Consider the following 27,205-nt stretch of genomic DNA (forward strand, 5'->3'; position numbering starts at 1 on the left):
TTGTCCATGTTCTCAAGCATAAAGTCTATATAATTATAGTTATGCAGAAGTATTAAATATAAGAGCGAACATTTACTGAGCATTTGCTGTGTGGTAAGCACACAGATTATCTCATTTAATCCTATAGCAATCTGAGAGGTAAGTACTATTAACATCCTAATTTTACAGACGATAAAAACTGAGGTTTAAAAAGGCTGAGTAATTTGCCTAAGGTCACAGAGCTGGAGGAGACAGATGTGGCTGTCTGACTGCAGAAACTTAGGACTCTACGCTGTCTTAAGGTGAAAGAAATTTATTCCTTGAATCCCAGATACCGGCACTAAAGCTTTTAAAAAATTAAAAGCAGGGTTACCTGAGTGGCTGAGTTGGTTAAGCTGCTGACAAACCACTCAGCTGGTGAGATGGAGGATAGCCCAGAGCCTGCTTGGAATTCTAGCTTCCTCCTGTCTCTCTGCGCCTCCCCCCACTCTCACCTTCTCTCTTTCTCTCTCAAAATAAATAAACTTAAAAAAAAAAAGGTTGTCTTAAAAAATAAATAATTAAAAGTAAGCATGTTTAAAATAAGGACAGTACATAGTGAAGATAAACATATGGAATGCAGTGCTATAAATGAAAATACAATGAGTGCTTAAAACTATTGTCAACCTTGTGAACCTGCAGTGGGTTACAGAAGGAATTGTGGCTTTTTCCGGGGTGTCAGTATTTAATGTGGCCTTAAATGGCTAACTGCAATTCTAAATAACACACGATCCTGGCTTCAGCACTAATTTAGTGCATGGGTAAGTGACTTAACTTGCTACAGTCTGTTTTTAAAAAATTAAACATACTTATCAAAATACTAAGAACATTTTACTTATGTATATCACACTGGCTTGTATTTGAGGTGAAGTTATAAGAAAAGAAATGAAAAAAATTCCACTTGCCTTTTCAGGGACAGAGTATGGGGGCTTCTTGGAGCCGCATGGGCGCAGGCTCCATCTGCTCTGCACCTGCTGTCTGGGCCTGCTCTCTACGGAGGTTTCTTCAGAAAAAGAACAGATGGGAGGGCTGGAGGTAAGTAAAAATGCCACTTTCAAACTCTTAAGAGTTCTGAGTTTCCAAGTGCTTCATTCTGCAAGACATTAATCTGTTTTTAAAAATGTTTTATTGCAGTGCATATGCTTACAGTGTTAACCTCATTTTACAAGCAATTGCGGCAGAGCTCTGGAGCAGAAGTCACCAAAGCATCTCCTTCCAGAAGATGCTCCCAAAGCGACCGGGGTTTAAACCGCTGCCCAGCCTCGGGGAAGCCTGGAGGTTCGCAGTTGACACCAGCTAGAAAGGAGGCACTTGGGGCGCTGTGGCGGACCGTCCCTGCTCAGGGGTCGTCCGTGGTCACCTGGCACCAAGCCGCCGGGCTACACCTGACCTGCGAGTCTGGCGCGCAAGTGGGCTCCTCGGTGGGTGGCGGCGTCTGAACTGCCTGCCCGCCCCGCTCTCCCCCACCCCCGCCTGCTCTCCCAGAGGGGCCGGGGTCGAGGCCACTCACGTCATCAACCACATCTGCAGGGTCCCGTCCCTCGCTACCCAAAGATGGAGGGAGCCCTTCCTCCCCACCTCTGAGCACACGCAGGAGCGCAGCGACCCGGTTCCCCGCTCCACCGCGGACACAGCCACCTGCTGCTCCTCGCTCACCCCGACCTCCAAGTTCTCACCAGCCTGCCCCCTTTCCCGCCGCGGGCGCCGGCCACAGCGCTGGTTCCGCCTCGGGGTGACTGCTCCCGGGGACCGGACGGGTCTCGTCGGGGTGACGGGACCCGGGGACGATGTCTCCTCGGAGTGACGGGACCCGCGAATGGGGACAGGGTCTCCTCGGGGTGAGAACTCCCAAGGACGGCCTGGGGTCTCCTCAGGGTGACGGGACCCGCGGACGAGGATGGGGTCTCCTTAGGGTAACGGGACCCGGGGATGGGGACGGGGGTCTCCTCGGGGTGACGGGACCCACGAACGGGATCGGGGTCTCTTCAGAGTGACAGGACCCACTAACGGGGACGGGATTTCCGCAGAATGACGGGACCTGGGGACAGGGACGGATGTTTTCTTAGAGTGATGGGACCCGGGGACGGGGTCTCCTCAGAGTGACGCAACTCGGGGACGGGGGGGGGGTCTCCTCAGAGTGACGGGACCCGGGGATGGGGCTGGGGGTCTCCTCAGAGTGACGGGACCGGGGAACGGGGGGGGTCTCCTCAGAGTGACGGGACCCGGGGACGGGGGGGGGTCCTCAGAGTGAAGGGACCCGGGGANAGTGACAGGACCCACTAACGGGGACGGGATTTCCGCAGAATGACGGGACCTGGGGACAGGGACGGATGTTTTCTTAGAGTGATGGGACCCGGGGACGGGGTCTCCTCAGAGGACGGGACCCGCGGGGACGGGGGGGGGTCTCCTCAGAGTGATGGGACCCGGGGACGGGGGGGTCTCCTCAGAGTGAAGGGACCCGGGGACGGGGGGGGGTCTCCTCAGAGTGACGGGACCGGAGAATGAGGGGGTCTCCTCAGAGTGACGGGACCGGGGAACAGGAGGGGGGTCTCCTCAGAGTGACGGGACCCGGGGATGGGGCTGGGGGTCTCCTCAGAGTGACGGGACCGGGGAACAGGGGGGCGGGTCTCCTCAGAGTGACGGGACCCGGGGACGGGTCTTCCTCGGGGTGATGGGACCCGCGGCCGCGGCCCCGAGGCCTCCAGGGCGCCCCCTCCCTCGGGCTGGCCGCACGGCCCCTGCTCGCCGGCCGCTGTCCGCCGCGCGGCCGGGATCCGCGCCGGGCGCGGGCCCCGCAGGCCGCGGCACCGCCTCTTCCGCCCTCCGCCGGCCCGCGTGCGTCAGTCTGCGCCGCCCCGCCCCGCCGCCGCCGCCGCCGCCGCCGCCCGCGCGAGGCCGCCTCAGCCTGGCCCGGGCCTCGAGCGGCGCACGGCGCAGGTCCCTCCCGCCATGGCCCTGGGAGGCGGCAGCACATGGCGGCCGCAGCGGCCATGAGCGCGCCCGCGGCCCGCCCCGGCCCCCCCTAGAGCCCGCCGCCGCCCCGGCCGCGCCACGGCGCCGCCGCCCCCGGCCCCGCCGCCCCCGGCCCCGCCGCCCCGCCGCCCCGCGCCCGCCGCCGCCGCCGCCATGGGCGTGCAGGGCTTCCAGGACTACATCGAGAAGCACTGCCCGAGCGCCGTGGTGCCGGTGGAGCTGCAGAAGCTGGCCCGGGGCAGCCTGGTGGGCGGCGGGCGGCAGCGGCCCCCGCACACGCCGCTGCGCCTGCTGGTGGACGCCGACAACTGCCTGCACCGCCTGTACGGCGGCTTCTACACCGACTGGGTGAGCGGCGGCCAGTGGAACCACATGCTCGGCTACCTGGCCGCGCTGGCCAAGGCCTGCTTCGGCGGCAACATCGAGCTCTTCGTCTTCTTCAACGGCGCGCTCGAGAAGGCGCGGCTGCACGAGTGGGTCAAGCGGCAGGGCAACGAGCGCCAGACGGCGCAGCAGATCGTCAGCCATGTCCAGAACAAGGGCACCCCGCCGCCCAAGGTCTGGTTCCTGCCGCCCGTCTGCATGGCGCACTGCATCCGCCTGGCGCTCATCCGCTTCCACGTCAAGGTGCGGCCGGCGGGGGCCGGGGCGGGGGTCGCCGCCCCCCGACTCCCCGGGGCGGGGGGAGGGGCGGGAGCGGGGCGCGGGGGGCGCAGGATGGACGTGCGGCCTGGCGCCCGCGGGGCGGGCGGGGGCGAGCCCGGAGCCCCGGCCGCGCCGCGGGCGTGCGGGGAGCGGGGCCCCGCTGCCCCGGGCGCGACGCTCGTCTCGCGGGTGGCCGTGCTCGCGCAGCAACAGGTTGGCCGCGCGCGGGGGTCCCGGCGGGGGTCGCGCCAGCCGCCTGCTGCTGTCACCGCGTCCCAGCCGGCCACAGCCTGCCCGAGGCCTGCCGAGGTGCCCCGCTTTCGGGAGAGGACACGCGCGCCTTGAGTCCCTCCGAGACGACACTTTGGAGAGAGACTGTCCGATTTTTGTGTGCGCCAGATTTCAAAGGATTGTGAGATTTATCATGACGGAATTTAGTCAGTTCTGGGACTGAAAGTCTTGGGTTTTGTGCATCAGCAGCGTCAGGACGAAGGGGAACGTGAACTGGATTCCCAGGGGGTGGTGCCTCTGCCCGGGGGCCTCGGCCGCTTCGGGCCGTGCACCCGGCGATCAGAGCGGCTGCCGGCCCTTGGCGGCGGCTCCCCGCCGCACCCGGGCCGAGGGCGGCCTCGGGGCCCGGCAGCCGCTGCAGAGATAGCGTGCAGATCAGCGACCCTCGGCTTGGACTGCTTCGTCTTTCATTGCTCTTTGTTAAAAACTTGGGGGGCCCTTGTGGTTTTCTGGCTCTTGCCACCCTGTCCGGCTTCCAACTTGTTTGCTCTGCCTCTATTTCTGCTTCCAGCCGCTTGAGCCCAAAGTTTCCGAAATCCACTCTTCCTGACTGCCTGAGCTGAGATGGTGGTGGGGAAGCCGAAAGTGGTAGCGGAAGTCCCACCCCTGTCCGGTTGCAATTGGTGGCGGGCTTGTGAGTCTGCGGGTCGAGGCGGCTGGGAGAGCGGGGATTGGTGTGTGGGCCTGGCCGAGAGCCGCCAGCGTCCCCTGCGGGCCTGGGGGAGCGCCTGGGGCTGCTGGCCTTTTCTGCCCTGGAGCCCGGGCTCCGGGAGGCCAGGCAGCCTGGACTCCCGGCCGAGAGCCACCTCCTGAGTACGTCGGAGCAGTATTGCCACGGAAACTAGCCCTGAAAAGACGGGATGAGCTTCCTGGTCCAACGACTTTCAGAGATTAGGAAGGATTGAATTCGGTGTGTACACAGACTTATCTTTGAGAGAGCTGCTGAGTTCTTTATTTAACCGTAAAAAAGTTTATTTTTGCGTCCCTGTGAATGTGTGGCTCGCCTAATAGGTGCTTAGAAGTTTGACCACTGTGAATGTTTGGAAACTAGATTTAAGATAATTTCTTCCACTTAGGTTTCCAGTCACAAGATGATTTCTTTGCTCTAGTTAAGCTTTTGACTCTCAATATAGAATCATAGTATAGTGTTAGTTGCTCAGGTTAGTACAGTAATGACTCAACTACCCAAAGGCCACTTGGCCTGGCAGCCTCACCATTTTGGAAAACGTCTAAGAAATTTAGCTACCACAAGTTTCTCAGCAGCCAAACAAGAGGTCAGGAGGTTTTGGTACAGTGACTCAAAAAGAAAAAAACAAAAGCTTTCTCTTTCCTCACTGGAGAATCAAATCCTCTCCTAATAGACCTCTTCTTTCCAGATGTGGTTCTGATAAGCTTGGTTATCTGTGTCTAAGCTTAGCTTGAGGAATGGGTGTAAAGTCAGCCAGAGGCAGGTGCATCATTAATACCAAGAAGTGACACTTCATAAAGGAGAAGATAAAAAAAAAAGCCGTAAAAACCAGACATAGTTCTGGAGTTACTGTAGAAGAAGGAAAACAATTTTATGTACTTGAGGAGCCCCTGAGCATTCTCAAGAGAATGAAGCGATGTGTACTATTTTTAAAAGATGCCTATTAAAATGGTTAAGTAACTTAAAAGCATGATAATATATCGCCGTATACCTGTTAGAATGGCTAAAATAAGCAATACCAGCACATCTAAGTGCTGGCAAGAATGCTGAGCCTCTGGAAGCCGTCCACGTGGCTGGTGGGAATGCAGGCAGTCACACCACCCTGGACAACAGCCCGGCAGTTAATGTTAAATATACATCCACCCTGTGACCCGGCAGTCCTGCTCCTGGGTAATTACCTAAGGAAACTTGTGCATGCAGACACCCTACTTTAGTGTTCGTGGCAGTTTTATTCATAGTAGCCAGCACCGGAAACAACCAGAATACCCTCTAGTGGGTGCCTAGTTCAACAAACTGGTCCTTCTATACCGAGCTGTCCTCCTCAGCCATGAGAGGGAGGAGGGACTGTTACAGATCAAGACAACTACTGGGATGGATCTCGAAGGATTTACGCTGAAAGAAGCCAGGCTCAAAAGGTGTGGTTCTCCTTCTATGACATTCTGAAGATGAGGCTGCGTTGATGGGGACCAGATTAGTGGTTACCAGAGGGGCGGGGTCCGGGTCGGGTGGGGACATAAAGGGACAGCAGGAGCTTTTTGGGGTGATGGAACGGTTCTGTATACTGATAGTGCCAGTAACGTATTTTAAAATCATACAACTACACGTCAGAAGTGCATAGGAGTTCATTTTACTGTATGATAACCACTGCTTTTTTTTTTCTATATGAATTATATAAAATTGACAAAGGAATCGACCAAGGAATTGACATCATATCTCACTATCTATAATGTTGGGCACATGAGGCACATGTCATAAAAATCTGCCATCTTGTTGGCCTTCTCTAGGCTTCTGTAAACTGGCAGAAAGGCTTAATTTCCTGTCAGCTTTGCTTAGAGAAATCTTTTTTGACTTAGAAGGCTGTCTTTGAGAGAGTAATAATTGTAATTTTTTCGTACAGTAATAATTATATTTTTTTAACCATTAGAAGTTGGCCTACGAATTGGCTAATTTTGTTCAGGTCACTGAACTGCCTGGCCTGAACTTGGTTCTGCTAGGTACTGGGAGTGTTTCCTCTTACGTGCTTTGAGTCATCACAACCTTTGAAACTTCAGTGAGAGACTGATTTATTTAAAAATCTTGGTGGCATTAAATCCCTGGAGCTTTCCTAACTGTTCCTGCCACAAGACTGGAGTCGGTGTGCGGGTTTATAATGAAGACCTTAAGATCTTACCCTGAGTCAGGGCTCTGGCGTGTTTACCTAGAGCTGACATAAGAAAGCTGTGCCCCTGTTTTACGTCAGTGGAAGTCTGTGAGATTCAGCTGTGGCTTGAGATTTTGGGGATGACGATCCCTATCCTGGTGTACCTGACGGGACAGGGACCGACTTGTCGGGTGCCTGCCCTTGCTGGGCTCTTTCACAGCCCTGTCTCATTTGGCCCACTCAGGGTTTTGTTACCATTTTGTATGGGAAGAGACAGGATTGCTGAGTAGGCGACATCTTGGGACAAGTAACCAGTTACCCTCTCAAGAGGGAAGTGCGGAGCTGAAGGCAAAGTTCAGTTTCTTTGTGTAAGAATGCCTCGGGGGTGTGCCTGCCTGCAGTTCACTCCCGGGTCAGATCTGATAGCACAACGCCTGCCTGCCTCTGCTGCTCTGCAGCGTTTTCCAGCCACGGTGGGAGCCGCCAGGGTTCCTGCCCAGAGACGCTAGAAACAGCAGTTCACCTTGTTCTCAAAGACCTCAAATTGACCAGGGAATATTTAGACTCAAAATTGACCACATTACAAGTAAAACCAGTCGTCATTTTAAAATCCTTATTTTACAATATTTTCTTCCAGTGTATGGGTTTTAGGCTGGCTTATCTCAAGGTCTTCAAGGTTCATCCATGTTGTAATGTGTCAGTTTCTTTCCTTTTTAAAGGCTGCATACTGTTCCATGGACCATCTGTTTGGTCTGTCAGCAGGGGCTTGAGTTCCTTCCTGCTTTGTCTGTTGTGAATTAGGAAGAATGCTGCCGTGAACTTGGGTGGGCAAAAGTCTGCCTGAGTCCCCTGCTTTCATTTCTTTTGGAGATATGCCCAGATGTGGAATTGGTCGATCATATGGTAATTATGTGTTTAAATTGTTGAGGAATTGCCATGCGTTTTCCATAGCAGCTGCCTATGTATGTTTTATATTATGCTTTGCACAATAATATACTATCAATAGTTTTAATTTCTTTTTTTTTAAATTTTTTTTAATGTTTTCTTTATTTCTAGGAGAGAGAGAGAGACAGCGTGAGCAGGGGAGGGTCAGAGAGAGAGGGAGTCACAGACTCCAAAACAGTCTCCAGGCTCTGGGCTGGCAGCCAGCACAGAGCCTGACCTGGGGCTCGAACCCACGACCCGTGAGATCATGACCTAAGCGAAAGTCGGACGCTTAACCGACTAAGCCACCCAGGCGCCCCAATAGTTTTAATTTCTTAATGTTAGTGTGATCATAGAATACATTATTCAGCAACTTGCTTTTTTTATAAGGATGTAAAAAAATCTTCCCATGTTTATATGATTCTAATTCTTTTTTTAAATTTTTTATATGATTCTAATTAAAAATTTTTTAAATGTTTATTTTTTAGAGAGAGAGAGAGAAAGAGAGTGTGAGTAGGGGAAGGTCAGAGAGAGAGGGAGACACAGAATCTGAAGCAGGCTCTAGGCTCTGAGCTGTCAGCACAGAGCCTGATGCAGAGCTTGAACTCACGAACAGCGAGATCATGACCTGAGCTGAAGTTGGACGCTTAACTGACTGAGCTGCCCAGGTGCCCTTCTAATTCTTTTTAACGCCTGCATGGGGTTCTGTAATTTCTCCAACTCCCGCAGTGGTGCACGCACAAACTTGGTACATCCAAGAGTGTGCACATTTTAAAATCCTTAAAGACTATTGAGCCAGTATTACCAGACTTCACATTTTCCAGGAAAGATAGAAATCTAGATTTTTATTTGCAATTATCCCATTTAAAGAATATGATTTAAGCCAAGCAAAATAGGCTGTGGGCTGGATTCTGCTTGAGCCCCCGGTTTGTGATTTCAGCACTGATTTCTAGAACACTCATCACCTTGTCTAAATCTCTCTTCTTCTTAAAGTTAGATTGGCCAAAGCCATCCTTTCCCCTCTGTCTGCCTTGCTGAATGCTTTTCAGTTCTCAAAGTGCTCCCGTTTCCTGGGGCTACTGAAATAAAGATAATTGCCTGGTTTTCCATTACGCGCTCTTCCCTCTCCTAATCCCAGCATCGCCCCTGTGAGGGTACTGCTGTCCCTGTGCCCATGAGGCACCTGCCCAGTCCCGGGGCCCGCACAGCCCTGACAGGCAGCTGGTGTTACGTGCTGGAGACCGAGTCACACACAGCTGACCATGCCGCCCCTGCCGCCTGTCCTTCACATCGAGCGGCCACTGGGTTTGTGTTTGTGCTTTAGCCGCCGCAGAGTGGGACCCTGTACTTAGCGGGCAACGTCACTGGTGACTTCAAGTGCTGTCTCCCCTTTGCAGCCCGGCCCCATTTGAGCTGGTCTTCACTGTGTTTCCGTTCCACCCTTTGTGCACTTGGTCTGGTTCTGCTTGTAGCCCTAGCTGGTTTGAGTCCTGCGGCCATCCACTGCCTAGAGTCCCCCCCCCAACCCCCCCTCCCCGGAATTTCGAGCCCCAGCCTGCCCGTCTGTCCTCCAGCCCGCCTCTCCCATGTGCCCTCCCCCTCCTCCTCCAGCACCGCCATGTGAGCTCACCAAGCGGAGCCACTGGGCCTAACAGGTGCTTGTGCAGTGCAAACCCATTGGTGGTTGTGAAACCAAATTATTGGGTGTTTACCAGTGTTTAGAAAAAATGATATAGAATAATGAAATAGAGCAGAAAGTACAGTGCAAGGCTTGTAAAGGGTAGATACCATCTTATTCTCCTGTGTCTGGGCAGTCGTCAGAGTCACATCTGCATTGTGAGCAGCTCCTCACTGGTGGAACTCATCCCGCACACTGTGTCGGTGCAGCCTGTGGGCCCCTCAGCTAGTCGTTCCTGCCGACAGCTTGAACAAAGCATGAATCCGGACTCTGTATTGAGGCTCAGACCCTCCTGTGACCTGAGCTCCTCCCACCTTCCTGCGTGGCTCCCGGTTCCGGTGCTGTGCTCCGGCAGTGCTCCAGCCAGCACACTCACTGCTTTCCCAGCAATGGCCAGCCTTCCCGCTCTGCTCGTGGTGTGGTGCTCCTTCGTGTCTGACTGCCCACTTCCGCTGGGCAGAATTTTGCTCCTACTTTAAAGTCCGTCTCAGGAGCCACCTTTCATCATGGAGCCTCTAATGTTCCCACAGGTGGACCAGGGACACGTGCAGCACCCAGTGCGGTGCTTCCTGCGTTCTGCCTTGTCGTGGCCACCTGCCTGCGCACCCCCGCCTGTCAGCTGCTGGAGGCCCCGGACTCTGTTTACTCCTCCTGCGTGGGTTTAGTGTGGGTGCCGAACTTTTTAATCACATATTTGCTTTGTACTGTTTATACAGACAGACAGATTTCATTAGTTTCTTCTAACACCTGGATCAGTGGCCATTATGTAAGATTTATTTTCTCACCTTCATTTTCTGATACTCTATTTTCTGACTGCTTCCCGGTGAATGATTCTTCTTCCCTTTGGCAAATAGTGAGTGCCTGTTACTGGCCAGGCCTGGAGGAGTGATTACACAGGAAAGAAAGGATCCTCCAAGGGACTCAGTCCACTGATGACAGGGGGCTTGTTCATGAAGACTTCACAAGCGTCACCATCTTGAAATAAGTTAGATCAGTCTGAGTTTCAATAAATTCTGAAACTTAAATTTTCATGTATTGTAGGGGCGCATGGGTGGGTAGCCCAGTCGGTGTCTCTGCCCCTTCCTTGCTTGCGCCGTGTCTCTCTCTCTCTTAAAGATAAATAAACATTAAAAAGAAGTTAAAGTAAAAAGTTTCATGTATTGTAGTTTGGAATAAGATTTATAACAAGGGCAGGATTGCTAGGAGTTAGCTGGAGCATGAGGAGGTTGGTGTAGTAGGCTAACTAAACCCTGAGGACAAATAATGTTGGTGTTTTCTTTAAAAAAATTTTTTTTTAAATTATTAAAAATTTTTTTCTTAAGTTTATTTATTTATGAGAGATAGAGACAGTACGAGTGGGGGGTGGAGGCAGAGAGAGAGGGAGGCACAGAATCCAAAGCAGGTTGCGGGTGCTGAGTTGTCAGCACAGAGCCTGATGCGGGGCTTGAACTCAATACCATGAGATCATGACCTGAGCCAAAGTCGGACGCTTAACTGACCGAGCCACCCAGGTGCCCCAAATTTTAAAGTTAATAAAGTTTAATTTGCATGTTTATTAAGACATCCACTCTCACTTATTTTTTTGTTGGAGAAAAAAAGCAGTTTTATCATTGAGTAAGCAATGGCATCAAGGCTGAGATCACAAAGAAAAAAAAAATCTCATCTAAAGGCAAAGTAAAACCTCTGTCTTTTGACAAGTAGGAAGTTACCTCTTGGAGTAAGTGCCTAGCTTCCTGAGAGGATGGGTAGATGGGGCACAACCCTCGTTTTATTATGTTTTTAATTTAATTAAAAAAAATTTTTTTAATGTCTTTTATTTTTGAGAGAGAGAGAGTGAGCAGGGGAGGGGCAGAGAGAGAGGGAGACACAGAATCTGAAGCAGGCTTCAGGCTCTGAGCTGTCAACATGGAGCCCCACGTGGGGCTTGAACTCACAGACTGTGAGATCATGACCTGAGCCGAAGTCAGACACTTAATCGACTGAGCCACCCACATGCCCCTTTAATTTTATTTTTTAATTGTGGTGAACTATAATTTTTTTTTTTTTTTTTTTTTTACCATTTTAACCATTGTTAAGTGTACAGGGCAGCAGCACTGAGCACATTCACACTGTTGTGCAACCGTCCTCATCACCCATCTCCAGAACTTTCTAATTCTCCCAAACTGAGCCCTGTCCCCACCAAACACTAACCCCTGGCTCCTGCTCCCTTCTGGCCCCTGGCACCCACCACTTGCTCTCTGTCTGAATTTCACTGCTGTAGGACCTCATGTAAGTGGAGTCGCACAGTATTTGACTTTTTGTGACCAGCTTACTTCCCTGAGCATAGTGTCCTCAGGACTCATCTATGTCATAGCAGGTGTCAGGATTTTATTCCTTTTTAAGGCTGATTAATATTCCATTGTATGTACACACCACATTATCCATTTATCTGTCAATGGATGCTTAGGTTGCTTCTACCTTTTGGCTATTGTGAATAATATTGCTATGAAAATGGGTGTAAAAATATCAGTTTGAGTTTCTGCTTTCAGTTCTTCAGGAATATGCCTGGGAGTAGAGTTCCTGGGTCAGAGGGTGGTTCTGTGTGCAAGTTTTTGAGGAACGTTCCCGCCATTTTCCATAGTAGCTGCGCCATTTTACGTTCCCACGCCCAGTGTGCGAGGCTCCGATCTCCCCACCTCCTCACCAGTGCCTGCTCATTTGTTTTTCCTTTTTTGACAGTAGCCATCCTAATAGGTGTTGAGTGGTATCTCTTTGTGGTTTTGATTTGCATTTTCTTTATGATTAATGAAGTCGAGAATCTTTTCATGTGCCGCTCCTTTATTTTAAAAGGAATTATTTTTCCTAGCTTTTTAGACTGCTGCAAGCAGTTCTTAGAGAATGCAGAAGAGATGTGTGAGGTAAGAAGCTGTTCAGCTCTGATTCCAGATTTCCTGAGGGGAGAGAGGTAGTTTTAGAGACATCTCTAATACATGTTATAACTTTAAATTGCCCTTTTAAAGTCAACAACAACAACAATAAAAACCTTCCACCAAATTGGAGTTGACTTTTATGTCCTTGTTCCTGTGCTGGACTCGAGCAGGATCTCACCCACCCAGGACCTGGTGATTAGAGTTCAGATCCAGGCATCGTTGTTGTTGTTGTTGTTTTTAAACAAGAGAATTTAGGTCGATTCATATCCTCTTATGTTCAGGTTAACCGACATCTTCTAAGTCTCATAGGTGGCAGGAGGGTGTGTCGCATTCTTCCCCAAGCTGGTGTAAAAACATTCTAAACGCAAACCTCACATGGTATTTTTTCTTTATATCAGAAGATCTGTCTAAGACAATTCCTAGTGTTTCAGGTCCCGTATGTTTGAAAAGTATGAAGAAGCGGACCCTTTTCTCACACAGCTTTCTTAAAGACAAATGGCAGCAGGTTTTTATCAGTGCCTGTTGATGACTGACTGAGTGAGCTGTTTACATGTAGTAGCTCATTAACTGTGGCAGCTGCCCTGTCAGGTAGGGAGGGTATGAGTTTTGCAGATAAAGAAGGGAAAGTACAGGAAGTGTTAGGGCATTGGGGCTCACCCACCTGGCGCCAGAGACAGAAATCTTCCTGTGCAAGCACCTTGACCCTGGAGATTAGGGATATGTAACAGTGTGAGCTCGTCATCCGACAAGACTGTCCCCATAGCTGTCGTCAGCATTAATAAGGAGCTAAACGTGCAAAGTAAGCTTGGGGAAGTTTTGGTAACCATTCCTAGTGAAAATACAGAGTTCTGATGGACCTGCCTTTTTTAATGACACACATGAGATTAGAAGATTCACCTGGGTTTCGGAGGCTGGAATGCAGCCTCGTCAAGTCACCGAGGCTCAGTGCAGCGTCCCTCACTGGGACCATCGGCAGACATTTCGCCAGCTACCCCAATGCCATGTATTTCTGGGACCAAGTGGGCATGGAGGCAGGCGAGGCGCTTAGTGCTTCCCATCTGGTTGTGGGGCTCTGCAGCCAGGAGCCGGAGGTGGTGCCCAAGTTGTGCGTGCAGGGGTTCTGGGGTGCACCCCACACCTGCCCAGCGATGGCAGCTACGGCGAGTCAGCGAAGGCCTGTTACCTTTAAAAGTGGCGATGGTCTTGGGGAGCCAGCCAGGGGCTTTCCTTACTGAGGCCATTCACAATTCCAAGTTTGGTAAAGTAGGCTTTACCCCCTACTACTGCTCGTAGGAAGGTAGGTCTCAGGGCTTCATGTTTTACCGTGTTTTATGCTTTCTGGGAGTTAAGTTGAAATAATCATCCTAGTATTATAGGTGATAATTTCTACTCTCTTCTAAAATTAGAATTAAGAACTAGGTTTACAATTTCATTGTATGACGTCCAGTTTGCACCTGGAGCCGGAGGCCAGGGAATCAGAGAGGTAGGTGCTATCAGTGGGCAGGTCAGGTGGGGGGCAGGCCCGGAGCACAGGCTTCGCAGGCTCAAAGAGAAGGTGCTCTGAAGAGGACAGCCTGTGCCTGTCAGACTCAGCTTCCCTGAAGCCTAACCTCTGACATTTAAGTAAAAAAAAAAATTTTTTTTTAAATATTTTTATTTATTTCTGAGAGAGAGAGAGGCAGCATGAGCAGGAGAGGGTCAGAGAGAGAGGGAGACACAGAATCTGAAACAGGCTCCAGCCTCTGAGCTGTCAGCACAGAGACTGACGCGGGGCTCGATCCCACAAACCGTGAGATCATGACCTGAGCTGAAGTCAGACGCTTAACCAACCGAGCCACCCAGGGCGCCCCCCAAATTTTTTTTTAGAGAGAAAGAGAGAGAATCCCAAACAGGCTCCATGCTCAGTGTGGAGCCTGACATAGGGTTCGATCCCATGACCCTGGGGTCATGACCTGAGCTGAGATTGAGAGTCAAGAGTCTGATGCTCAACAGACTGAGACACCCAGAGGCCTGTGTGGCATTTAATTTTTATATTTAAGTAAATAATTGCCTCTCAAGTCCTGTTTTGATATAGCTTAGGCCCCTCTCCTGTCCCCAGCTGACCTTGCACTGACCCAGTCCTGCATCCTCTCTTTGAGCAGGTTCCGTGGTGTGGGTCCTGAGGCGTTGTGCACGGGCCCCTGGCAAGTGGACTTGGCTCGTGCTGTCGCAGGTCTGTGATGACCCAGGCTCACCTGTGGTGGGCTTTCCTACTTCCCGAAGCCCTTCCATCTGCGGAGAGATCTGTTTTCACATAATAGGATCTTCGACTGTGCTGTTCATGCCTGTTAATGCTTTGTTCACCTGGTGAAGTAGCTTAAAATAGTCTTCCAGCTGGTGTCTTGTAGACTGTTGACTTTTTTCTTTTTAAAATAAACTTCTTACTGTGGAATAATTTTAGGTTTATAGAAAAGTTGCCAAGATGGTACAGAGAGTTCTCGAATATCCTTCCCTTTGCTTCCATGCGTGGTAACAGCCTGCGAGCATGCACAGTAGTCAAAACTAAGAAGCTCGCGTCGGTGCGCACGGTGAGCTGGGGTGTGCTTTGTTCCCGTCTCTTCCCTCCTGGGGCCTTTGAAGCTCTGGGCCAATCTGGGGTGCCCTGTGGCCTTTGGGTGTCTCGTCTCTTCAGGCCCTGCTGGTCTAGGACAGCTCTCAGCCTCTGCTGCTTTGGTGACCTTGGCACTCTGGATCCCTGAGCAGATGTTTTGTACACTGGCCTCCAGTTTGGGCTGCCTGATGTTTTCTTGTGTTTTGTGAGGGGGGATGCCCCAGAGGTGCAGTGCCCTCTTGTCGCACCCCACCTGCTGGAGTCTGCCGGCCTCTGCCCCTGGACGCCACTTCGTTCCCTTTGCTGGTTTGCTTCTTTGAAAGTGGTCCTTTAGGGCAGCCCCTGTTCGAGGGGACAATGTGAGTGAGCCCCGCTGCTGGGGAGGGATTTCACGGTATTGCTGGAATTCTTCCTCCTCTTTGTTTATGGAATCATTTGTTTGGACCAGTATAGGCTCATGTATTCATCTTATACTTTGGGGTAAAAGCCAACATGACTTTCTTTATTTTCTTGCCCACACTGTTCCAGCTTTGGCCATTGGAGTCTTTTGGGTGGGTTCCTGTGTCTTTCGTTTTGTGAGCACCGCCTTCCTTTCTGGTACACAGGCACATGCTCCAGGCCTGTCTTGGATTTCCCTGCCCCAGCATCACCCATTTTTCTCAAGGGCCCTGGTTCCATTTAGTGAACTGAATTTAGAAACCAGGTGGGGGTGCGGGCGTTCTCACTCCTGTAGTGGTGTGGCTTTCCAGCCCTTGGTTGATAGCTGGGAGCTGTGCATGTGCTCACTTGTGTCTGATCATTTCTCTGCCTGTCTGGGTTGTCACCTACACACCAGTTCGTAGGACGTCTCCATGGCTCAGGGACACCACAGGGTCGTGCCAGCCTCCTCCCTTTGCCCCGGGGTAACCCTGTTCTCTGACAGTGGGACACCCGGCTCGTCCACCACACATGAAGTGGTCTCAGCGCTGTCACCTGGACCCCTGCACCCTCGAGATACACGTCACCAAGAGGGGTCAGTCCTGGGCCCCTGATGTCCCGGCTGATCTGGCTTAAATTTGCATACATTAAAGTGCATTCTCAGTGTGAGATGTGCAGTTGTATGAGTTGGACAGTGTGTAGAGTCATGTGTGCTCACCACCCAGACCCCTGGCTCTTCCCTGTGTCCTTTTGTGGTGCGGCCCCACCACGCTGCTGTTGCCTGTCGGGGAGGGTTGTGTCTCTGTTACCTCGTGGTCTTAAGGCAGTGTTGCCTTTCCTCAGTAAAGTCCTGTTTTTTTTTTTTTTTTTTAAGTGTTATTTTACTTATATATTTTGAGAGAGAGGGAGGAAGAGAGACTTCTAAGCAGGCTCTGTGCTGAGAGCTGAGAGCACAGAGCCTGATGTGGGGCTTGAACTCATGAACCGTGAGATCATGACCTGAGCTGAAATCAAGAGTCAGACTCTTAACCGACTAAACCACCCAGGAGCCCCAAGGCATGATGGGTTTTAATGGTGGGAGACAATACCAGAATTTTGGAAACTGAAGGAAATTTAAAGACCTATGAATTGTAAATTCCTGGCTCGGCAGATGGGTATCAAGCCAGAACTGGGACCTAGGTGTTCTGGTTCTGCCCCCCTTGACAGCGTTCAGGGTGCCTGAGGTGCATGAGCAGGACAGGGGTGCAGTCAGCCCACCTTGCTTCAAGAACTGAAGTCCACGCTCATGGGCTTGGTTTCTCCATCTTTTGTTTTAGGAAGTTAATTCTAGTGGACAAGCTATATGTCTAATGCTGGGTGTACTTTGAGGGAGGGTTAAGGTATTGTTAATCATTTGCAAATCAGTGTTGGGAATAAGAGCTTATTCACTTTGCTTTTTTTTTTTTTTTTAAGTTTGGAGAGAGAGAGAGAGAGACAGAGAGCCCACTTGTGCAGGGGAGGGGCAGAAAGAGAGGGAGAGAGAGAATCCCAAACAGGTTCTGTGCTAGGACTTGATCCCACAAACCATGAAATCATGATTTGAACTTAAACCAAGAGTCAGATGCTCCACTGACTGAGCCACCCGGGTTCCCCAGGTTGACCAATTTTTTGACCATTGAAATATACACACTTATTGGCAGGCTTAGGGGTGAGCAAGGACATCACTAATACAAACATATTCACTCCTTAAACAAATGAGAGGCACATAGATTGTCTCTGTCCACCCAGGCACCCTCTTTGTGATTTATTTATCTATTAAGTTAAAAAAAAAGTTTATGTTTGAGAGAGAGAGTGTGTGCGAGCAGGTGAGGGGCAGAGAGAGGAGACACAGAATCTGAAGCAGGCTCCAGGCTCTGAGCTGTCAGCACAGAACCCGAAGCGGGGCTCAAACCCATGAACTGCAAGATCATGACCTGAGCCGAAGTCAGATACTTAACCGACGGAGCCATCTGGGTGCCTATTAAAATTTTCTTTTAAGGAAGTTTTCATAATTGCACTATCCCGACAGAACTGTTGGCGTCTGCTTGCTTTCTCTCTTCAGTGTTTCCCTACGGACGCAGCTCTGCGTGGCTCTGCACAGTGGCTTGATCTGAGTGGTTTGCTTGTGGGAAGCCTCCCCATGTCTATGTCCGGCCCAGTGGGCCGCCCTGTTTACCTGGCTCGTGGATGTTCGGTCCCTTTCTCCCGAGGAAGCCTGTTCCTTGGACCCTTGTTTTGTTCTCCACGCTTGTTACCAGTGCACTGGTTTCTTAGGCTCCCTTTCCTGGAGTGAGGTTACTGGGTCAAAGAGCGTGAGTGTTTTATGACTGGAAATACGCAGATTGTTCTACGCCACCACCTCTGCTTCCTCGGAGTTTGCCCCCCCCCACCGTGCTCACCTCGGTCAGTCAGTGCACCTGCTCTTCTCCCTGGAAGGCCTGTGTGGGCGATGGCGCAGGGTTGGCCCTGCTGCCTTTCCCGGGGGGTGGGGGGTGCGGCTGTGACCGCCTTGAGGGTGCTCAGGGAGGACTGCTGCTCCTGCCTCAGTGTCCCGGGAGAACGGTTTCATAAACTCCCTCGCAGGACGCTCAATATTGAGTGTATGGTGTGTGGCTCCTGCACGTAATTTTGCACCCTCTGCACAGGGTACCCGGCCCTGGAGCAGGCAGCCGTGCTGCCCCTTCTCCTCCTCGGAGGGCTGGGGGGGGGCGAGGGGCGGTCACTCACAGTCTCCTCTCATTTTGGGGCTTCTGGGCACATTGTGCAGATTTAGGATGAAGGATGTCCGGATGACACCCGGGGATTGCTGGTGGTTTAGAAATGCTTCAGGACATTGCTGTCATTAGAAAGTTCTATGTCCTGAAGTGGTGGGGGGCGGGGCTTGGGCTGGGAGACTTGGAGCTGGCCTGATTTTAGAACTTTTTTAAACTATACTTTTCCATGTTAGTGAAGGAGCCATGTTGTTAGATGAAGGGGCAAGACCACATTCTTCTGAGACCTAGAAATGAATTGACTGTACGTTTATATTTTTCTTGTGAGGTAAAACATTTTAATCAAATATTTATCAAGAGAATGCAGGAAGTTATTTTTCCTTTAAATATGCATCTTTAAGGGGTTTGCCTTGCTTCTGAGTGAGATTTCATTATAACTAACTTTCCAACAAAATATGGTGACCACTTGGCCTGTGAAATTAGGTGAGAGATGGGAGGGGCTGTATGGCGCTACCCAGCCCGTGACCACTGAGCCCTCACTGTTTGCTGGTAAGTGAGTTTTAATTTTAATTCAGTGTAGCCATGCATTGGACAGTATGGTTCTAGAAAGTTATATTTAAGTAAATTTATGTTTATGTTTTTCATCTTTAGGGCTCTTTGGGGAGTTAATTTTCTGTTAGCTGTATCACCAAATTTAGTTTAAAATTTTATTTTCCTTTTAAAAAAATTTTAAAGCAGTTTTTTTTTTTAAGTTTATTATTTGTTTTGAGAGAAAGAGAGAGAGCAGGGGAGGAGCAGAGAGAGAGAGAATCCTAAGCAGGCTCCCCATCGTCAGCACAAAGTCAGACAATGGGCAACAAAGTCACAAACGGTAAGATCATGACCTGAGGTGAAATCAAGAGTCAGATGCTTAACTGACTGAGCCACCCAGGTGACCCTAAAATTCTCTTTTCTTAAATACTTTATCTATTGTAGAAACAAAAAATACTGCCAGATTTCAGTTGATTGAATGAGTTTGGGAAACAGCAGGAGAATTGATGGTCTTTGACTTTATATACTTTAGGAAGATGATTTTCAATGCCTTTTGGTATGTTTTTGGGAGCAGAGAGATTTGCAGAGCCTTTTACTGTTCTCCTGGTACTGTCTACTGCCCTTCCTTTGTGCGACCCGGAGATGGGGGTGGGGGTGCAGGAGAGCTGGTACAAGGAAAGAAACCGTGGTTTGTAGTTTTCATCATGGGGACAGGCAGTGAGGTTAGGCCTGGTCCCATGGCGGTCCTGTCCTGGGTCTGCACCACCAGCTGTGGTCCTGTGCACAGCGTAACTGCGTGACAGTGGTATTTGGGGTAAATGTTCACCTTTACTGCTGTCCCCATGTGCCGAGTGCTTTAGGGTGTATAATAACTAGTGGATTGGTAGGTGCTGGGTAACATTGGGCTTTTGTGTAAAAGACAAATCCTTCTGATTATTTCATCTATTTGACATATTTCTACTTCAGAGAAATTATTTGGTTTCCCCAGGGTGGCTGGCTTCTCTCTGCCTCTTGCTTTGATAGTTCTTTATTTTCCTCTTGTGTCCCTTTTTCTCTTTTCTCTCTTTTCCTTCAGAATACTGTAAAGGGGAACAATTGGCGTTGTGTCTTTTGGAGCAAGATGATCTTTGAACTTGACAAGAAATTGAAAATTAATTTGCAGTCTAAATGGGATTATAGTTACTGACCAGGAGGAGATGGTTCCCACAGAGATTTCTCATGTACGCCGTGTGCCGCACATGCCCTTTATTGTGTTTTTTTTGACTCTTTGGCCCTTTCAGGTGTTTCCGTATCCGGGATTTGCAGGTCCTGCCCAGGGGAGTCGGTGTGGGCGCTGCAGTGGGGCGCATCTGACTGTGTGCTCTTCTCTCCCGCACAGGTGGCGCAGAGCATCGAGGACCATCATCAGGAAGTGATCGGTTTCTGTAGAGAAAACGGCTTCCACGGCTTGGTCGCCTATGACTCCGATTATGCGCTGTGCAACATCCCCTACTATTTCAGTGCCCATGCCCTCAAACTGAGCCGGAACGGGAAAAGTCTCACCACGAGCCAGTATCTGATGCACGAGGTCGCCAAGCAGCTGGACCTGAACCCAAACCGTTTCCCTATCTTTGCCGCTCTCTTAGGTAGGTGGGCAGTGAAAACCGCTTCATTTGATACGGTTCTACGCTAAGAACACATTGGTATTTTTAAAAAAATGTCAGTGTTGGAATGTTGTGGCTTATACTTAACCAGGGAATGGGCCCCTTCTCAGCGGTATTCCTCACTCAGTGTTATTTTTTGTGCAACTGATAATGTGCTTCTTTTGTTCATCTGTATTTGTTCATGTGTTCTGTTCAGGCCGAAAAACTAATTTTGGGAATAAATCCACTAGTACTTTGGGGAAAATGACATTTTAAAATCATAAAGTTAAGCACATTCTTACTATGGAAATTAGACATTTAATCTTTGGCACAAATTATGTTTGTTACAAAAGAAGATACGCTGTGAAGTTAGCACTGTCAGGCTTTCCTGCATGTTGGGGACACTCACTGCTTTGAAAGGAAAACAACAGACATAAACTGTCTCACGTTATTTCCAACACCTGTATTTCAAATAGATGTATAAATATCTTTAAAAACTCCCTTGGAGGAATGCTTCATGCTGGATGCCTAGAAAAGATGAAATCTTGTTTTGTTTAAAGTTTAATACATTAGTTTCTGTAAAAATGACTTTCCAGTAGGTATGATATTCTCTGTCACTTTTGTTTGCATTTTGCAGTTTTTTTCTTTCTTTTCTGTCCATCCTGGTCTGGTGCAGTGTGCGCGTCTGCAGCTGCTTGAATACCCAGCTCTAGAGGCTGGTTTTGTAAGAATCATGGTCACAGTGTGGGTGGGCGTGCTCTGAGCGAGGCCTTTCTGTGATCGCGGCCTGTGGGCCATGGTGGCAGGTAAGGGGCCGCTTGGGACACACAGGCGGTGTGTGAACGCTACGTGGGATCTTCCTGTGCGCTCTGTCTTCTCTGAAGTGTGTAAGATGGCAGTTATTCTGTGGGCTGTTTTTAGATATTTCTATGTATCACATTTTATAAACATTCCCAAAAGTTTTACACAATTAGAAATTACACTGAAGGAATGACACTTTTTCATGCATCATTTGGAGATAGCATTTCAAATTGTGTAACCACATTAGTCAAAAATTCTGATTTTGAAAATTGTCCTTGTTTGAATCTAATCTCAAATATGTGTTGTTTGGTACTTGGCTATTTTCTTTCCATTTCTGACTTGGAATTTTGGAGAACTAAAACTAATTTTCTAAGTATTGTTTCATATTTTCAAATATTGTAATATAAAAGGTATTTCTCTGATGTTAAAACTGCTTATGTAGATGGGGATATTATGAACAATTTTATATTAACTGTTATACAAAATGACTTTGGCATATTAATTGGCCTTAAATGAACTGGAAAATTGTATGCTTCCAGAATTTTGAATCCCTTAGCTAATTTGCAATAAGGGAAGATATTTCTTTATTATATTTAAGAAATGTTGAATATATTTCTGGGGAGATAATACAAGCTCCATATTTTTCTGGCTAAATTATTCTGTGAAATTTTAAAATAAATGAAAAACAATAGTAACATTTTGAATAATCTAGTAATGAATTTAGGGCTTGGAGTTTTTATAAAAAATTTGGACAAGTTAAAAAATTTAGACAAGTTACAGGTAAACTCTTAATTGGGTAAACAGTTTTAGTTTAGATTTTGTATAAAGGCTTTAGCATTCTCAAATGAGAAAGGCTATTTTCCTTTTCCTTGCTGTAACGGGAAGAGTAGCTATATGAGCTGTTTTGTTGTAGAGGTTGGGTAGAATATTCAATTAAGTATGTGACCCAGATTTTAACAGACTGTTACCGATGTTGGAATTGGCTGCATGTTTTTCCAAATAGAAGCTTCACAAGAATCCGAGACATGTCATACTTCACAGCCAGGTCTGTGCAGGGTGTGAGCACGGGAAAGCAGAGCAGAGCTTGGGAGGACAGTAGGACTGCCCTCTGCCCCTCTGGATGCCAGGGCGGTTCAGGACTCCTGGATTGTCTACTTGGGTGTTTAGAATATTAAAATTAATTAATTCAGAACTCACCTTGTTTTGCTTTCTGTTAGCAAATGAATCTGCCTTCTCCGCGTGGAGGGGACTAAATCATGATCTAAAAATCACAATTATTTAGGAAGTTACCACTTTTATTTATTTATTTTCTTGAATTTTTTTTTGAGACAGAGACAGAGAGAACATGAGTGGGGGAGGGGCCGAGAGAGAGAGAGGGAGACACAGAATCTGAAACAGGCTCCAAGCTCTGAGCTGTCAGCACAGAGCCCGATGCATGGCTTGAACCCATAAACTATGTGATCGCGACCTGAGCCGAAGTCGGACGCTTAACCAACTGAGCCACCCAGGGACCCCGGAAGTTACCACTTTTAAATGGCACCGTGAGAACTAACAAACTAACGATGTTGGTATGCTGATGTTCAAGAACTACAGCAAAGGGAGAGTGCTCCCCAAAAATGTGGTTTCTCAGCTGGATGCAGTTCTTATTTTTGACCTAGCCCTGGTGATAGGGCCCCCAGCCGAGTGGCATTCCTGGTGGTGGTGTGGTCTGTGCTCTGACATCTGTTTGCGGGTGGTGGTGGAAGTGACCGGAGGAGGTGTCACAAGTGTCACAAGTCATTGACCTAGCTCAGAGCGCACTCTGCCTCTGCCGTGGAGCCCAGGTGACAGAGTGCGCTCTGAAGCCTGGGTTCTCACGAGCAGATGAAAGCTGTATCCCGTTAGCCCAGCATTGTCAGCCCAACCCGAGTACCGTGCGGCCAAGTGGCTCAGGTCCAGTGCAGTCTGTTTACCCCAGTGCTGTGGGGTCTGCCCTGTGCACATTCATGCAGCAGAAGTCTGCCTGCTGCATGCGGCTTTCTAGTAAAAGATGAGTATTTTCAGTTTTTGTGTGGAGGTTGTACATGATGTGTCAAAGGAGGCGGTCCTGTGAAGTCCTCGCAGAGCCTAAAATGAAGCCGCAGAGGTAATCTGCAGGTGCTGACTTGCGGTGTCGCGGGCTTGCCCCGTGTCGCTGATGCGATGTTCCTCACCGTGTCGTGTCTGTGTTGCAGGGAATCACATTCTACCTGATGAAGACCTGGCTTCCTTCCACTGGAGCTTGCTTGGCCCAGAGCATCCTCTAGCCTCACTTAAGGTACAAGTTCATTTCTTCTCCAGCATGGGTGGTCCTCAGCTGTTGAGTTTGCTGTAACTTTAATATGTGAATGATGCTCCCTCATTGTAGAAGGAAACAGCTGCACGGCTAGGATCGCACACTCCCCCGCCTTATGGGTCCGCACCGCCTTGAAACACACAGCCTCCCTTATCTTGTTCCCAGCTCTTAAACTTTAGGGAAGTTTGCGAATGTCCTTAAAAATTCTCTTAGATGAAGTCACACCGAGTTCCTAGGTAGGTGGAAACCTTTTAGCTATAGGTTTTTAATATTGTTTTACAAATATTACTATTTTTGATAGGTAATATGGTCATCTGTTACTTGGATCGTGTCTTAGCCTATTTTGATAAATTTCATATGGGTGGAAACCTTTTAGCTATAGGTTTTTAATATTGTTTTACAAATATTACTATTTTCGATAGGTAATATAGTCATCTGTTAACTTGGATCATGTCTTAGCCTATTTCGATGAATTTCATAATTTGCTATAATTTTCTAAAATTATAAAAGTCTAAGGTTTTAATGTTTTTTGAGTGATGGAAGAGACTCAGCCAAGTTCATTGGAGAAATGTTCCCTTTGTACCGATTTATGAATGCTTCGTATTTTTTATCTTTCTCGCTTTCCTTTTGTGACCACGAGGAGCGTGGGAAAGCTGTGCTCACGCTTCTCTAACTTGAGAAGTTGGAGTCTAACTTGGGCCCGGAGTCCCCTTTGCTGGTGGGTTGGCGCCGTGACCACAGCTGCCGTCCCCTGGGTGCCGGTGGGAGGTCTGCCGGGCAGCCTGGGCCTCAGCTCCCGCAGCGAAGGGGGCTGCTCGCCACGCTTCCCGGAGACACAGCTCCCGCGAAATTCCGCCTCCTGTCAGAGTTACCCTCCTTATGCAAACCGTCTCCATTGTTGCTTAGGTTCAAGTTGCCTTTTTTTGTTTTAACTTGGAGTGAACTTTGGAGAAACCTGATCATTCAAGCGAAACTCCCTCTTGCGTCTTTGCTCTGGTTCCTTGCTGCCTGGACCCCGCTCTTCGTTGTGCTACTTTTCCTTGGGCCTGAGGTTTTCACCTTATGTCTGAAAGGCCTTTTTCTCCTCTTGTTAGAAATTGCTTGTTTTCCTTGCTTTTTCTGAAGGAGAGAAGCTTTCTCCTGCTGTTGGCCACAGTGCTCTCCCCGTGTCCTCACGGATGAAAGGCTGTGGCCTGTGGTCCGGGTGGCCCCACTGCTGACGGACGGCCTGGAGGTGGCTGCACTTGCATTAGGGGTTGTGCTCCTCAGGTTTGCCGAGCCAGAGCTTTTGTAAGTGGAGATGAAGGGAAGGCTGGCTTCATATTAGTTTCATGCGGTTGTGGATAGCGGCAGAGAAGCTCCCGGGACCCCAGACCACATGTGCGTCTCAGCCGAGCTGTGCTTGGTCACGCGCCAGAGGTTAGACAGCAGCGCTGTTTACAGGATTATTGGGGAACCAGCTCAATCTGCTGGCAGCTCACTAGCATCATTAGAGTGTGTTTTTCCTGATTTTGTGTTAAGAAACATGTTAAGTATGTAAAAAATTGAAATGGACCATGTCCATCCATGTATCTACTTGATTCTACAGTTAACATTTTGCCAAGAAGTAGGTAGATTTATATCTATCTTTGTTTTTTAACTCCATTATTTAGAAGTTGCAGATATCTTGCCACTTCACCTGTGAAAACTTCAGTTCATATCATAATTACCTAAAAATTAGGCTAATCTCTATTATAAAGTTTATTTATTTTAAAGAAAGCAAAAAAGTATGAGTTGGGGAGAGACAGAGAGAGAGGGAGAGAGAGAATCCTGAGCTGGCTCTTTGCTATCAGCAGTGCAGAGCCCGATGTGGGGCTCAAATGCGTGAACCTTGAGATCCTGACCTGAGTCAGAACCAAGTCTGTCGCTTAACTGAGCCACCCGGATGCCCCGAGGCTAGTCTCTTTCTTACTTCTATTACTATTATCATGTCAACTGCATGAACAGTAATTCCCTCATGTCATTTAGGATGAAGTTCATATTCAGATTTTTCCACTGTTCCTGGAAGGCATTTATGGCATTGTTTGTTTCTGTTAAATCAGGATCCAGTCAAGTTTTATGCATTATCATCATGTGTATTTTGAATGTTAGCTGGGGGTTTTGTGGTGTGATGGGAGAAGCAAGCCGCGGTAATTTTTCAAGGACTTGATAAGTTGTAGGCGTTTCAAAGTCACATTCTAAAATGCAAGAACATCTGCTTTGAGTTCAGATATTGCAGAGCTTTTTTGTGTTGGCCCTTTATGCACCTGATCCGTGTGTGGCATCATCTTGGCCCCATGACACACGTGGGGAAGTTGGATGCGATGGTCTCCTTTCTCGTGAACATTGCTGCTGGATCCCACTGTCTGTGTCCTGTCTGCTCTCTCCCACTCATGAAAGTAACCAGGCGATTTGAGAATTTGGTTAGTTGTTATCTGTAACCCTTTCTCATGATTTTTAGGAGTCCGTGGTACACACACTTCTCATGGGTATCTAATTTGTGTCCCTGGGTACACGTGTTGCCCTTCCTTGTCCCGCTCTGTAGCATTTCGGCAAGGTCATTCCCACTACATTGCTCTCCACAGAGGGTGGGCATTGCCTGAACCTCCTACCTAGTGAGCCCGGAGCACCCCTTGCCGTGGAGCACCACAGTCCTCCCCCTGTCCCTACGACCTCCCTGTCCACGACTCCATTCGTTAGGAGAGCGCGACTAGGGTGGGCCTCTGGGTGCAGCGCAGTGCAGACAGCCGGCTGCAGGATGATACCTGCAGACAGTGGGCTGGGAGGGGAGCAGAGCTCTGTGTGCTGTGTGGACGATCAGGGTTGTGCTCTCCGGGGTGAGAGGGCCCTGCTGGTCACACTCAGAACCTGGAATCTCCCGAGGGAGGTTGAAAAGAGGAGGTGAAGCAGCTAGGCAGGGGCCTTTTCCGTTCTTTCGTTTCTGTGTGAAGAGGTGCTGGTAAGGTGGCGTCACGTTTCTCAGGTTTGATTTGGAAGTAAAGAATATTTCATTTGTGCTCAGGAAAGTAGGAGGCCATGTTATATGATGGAAAATTCCAGAACCAGGGGTGGGGCCTTTGGGGCCTGGGTTAGTCAGCCCTGGTGGGAGAGCATGTGCCAAGTGGGCTCTCTTTCTTTTTATTTTTTATTTTTTTATTTTTATTTATTTCTAGGAGAGAGAGAGAGAGAGAGACAGCGTGAGCAGGGGAGGGTCAGAGAGAGAGGGAGTCACAGACTGAAACAGGTTCCAGGCTCCGAGCTGGCAGTCAGCACAGAGCCCGACGCGGGGCCCGAACCCACGAACCACGAGATCATGACCTAAGCGAAAGTCGGACGCTCAACCGACTAAGCCACCCAGGCGCCCCATGGGCTCTCTTTCTTTAATGTGGTTTTTGAGTTGTTACTGCTCTGTGATTTTGAGTTTTAGCAAGTGGTGGAATTTTTATTTTGAGTAAGCATTTAGTTTTAATTTTAAAAATTCTTTGAGGTCAGACCATCATTTTAGTGTTTTTTGTATTCCTAAACTTCATGTTCATTTTCACACATTTGGAGTTTTTATCCCCATCGATTCTGACCCCCAGGTGTCTTCTGCCATGGAGCCCCTTGTCCACCTGTTTGCAGGTGTGTGCTGGCCTTTCCTGTCCCCAGACCTCCCGCACGTGCTGGTCTTCACCGTGGTTGACGGGCCTCTGTTTTGTGCTTGGCACCATGCCCCAGTTGTGGTCAGCGGGCAGTGCCATTGTCCCCCAAGTCCCGCTCCCTGCGCGGTGCTTGGAACCCCCCCCCCCCCCCCCCCCCCCCCCCCCCCCCCCCCCCCCCCCGCGGCTTCCTGGCTCTCTCCCGCCTCTAGTGGAGCTCTGTCCATGCTCGCCTGCGCGCCCTCCTTTCTGATTCGAAGACCCTGCCTTCCTTCAGCC

At 49.3% G+C, this 27,205-nt stretch overlaps 2 protein-coding genes across 3 annotated transcripts in view; one reads left to right on the forward strand and one right to left on the reverse strand.

The window, feature by feature from the left end:
- LOC120223364 (E3 ubiquitin-protein ligase TRIM41-like) overlaps positions 1 to 3,146 on the reverse strand; it is a 50,530-nt gene extending 47,384 nt beyond the window's left edge. The window contains 3 exon segments of the mRNA XM_039221439.1: positions 1,597 to 1,925; positions 2,697 to 2,973; positions 3,132 to 3,146. Of these exon segments, the coding sequence (XP_039077370.1) occupies positions 1,597 to 1,925; positions 2,697 to 2,973; positions 3,132 to 3,146 (621 nt within the window).
- The window catches only part of FAM120A (family with sequence similarity 120A), a 94,145-nt gene continuing 70,005 nt past the window's right edge, over positions 3,066 to 27,205 (forward strand). Inside the window, exons 1-3 of one of the 2 annotated variants that reach the window (XM_039221436.1) lie at positions 3,066 to 3,618; positions 19,912 to 20,158; positions 23,170 to 23,252. In XM_039221436.1, coding sequence (XP_039077367.1) covers positions 3,145 to 3,618; positions 19,912 to 20,158; positions 23,170 to 23,252 — 804 coding nt within the window. In that variant the 5' untranslated portion in view covers positions 3,066 to 3,144. The remainder of the gene's footprint in view (positions 3,619 to 19,911; positions 20,159 to 23,169; positions 23,253 to 27,205) is intronic. The other variant, XM_039221434.1, reaches the window with a different exon arrangement.

Source organism: Hyaena hyaena, unplaced genomic scaffold (assembly GCF_003009895.1).
Source record: "Hyaena hyaena isolate Hyena2069 unplaced genomic scaffold, ASM300989v1 scaffold_987, whole genome shotgun sequence".
Taxonomy (NCBI): domain Eukaryota; kingdom Metazoa; phylum Chordata; class Mammalia; order Carnivora; family Hyaenidae; genus Hyaena; species Hyaena hyaena.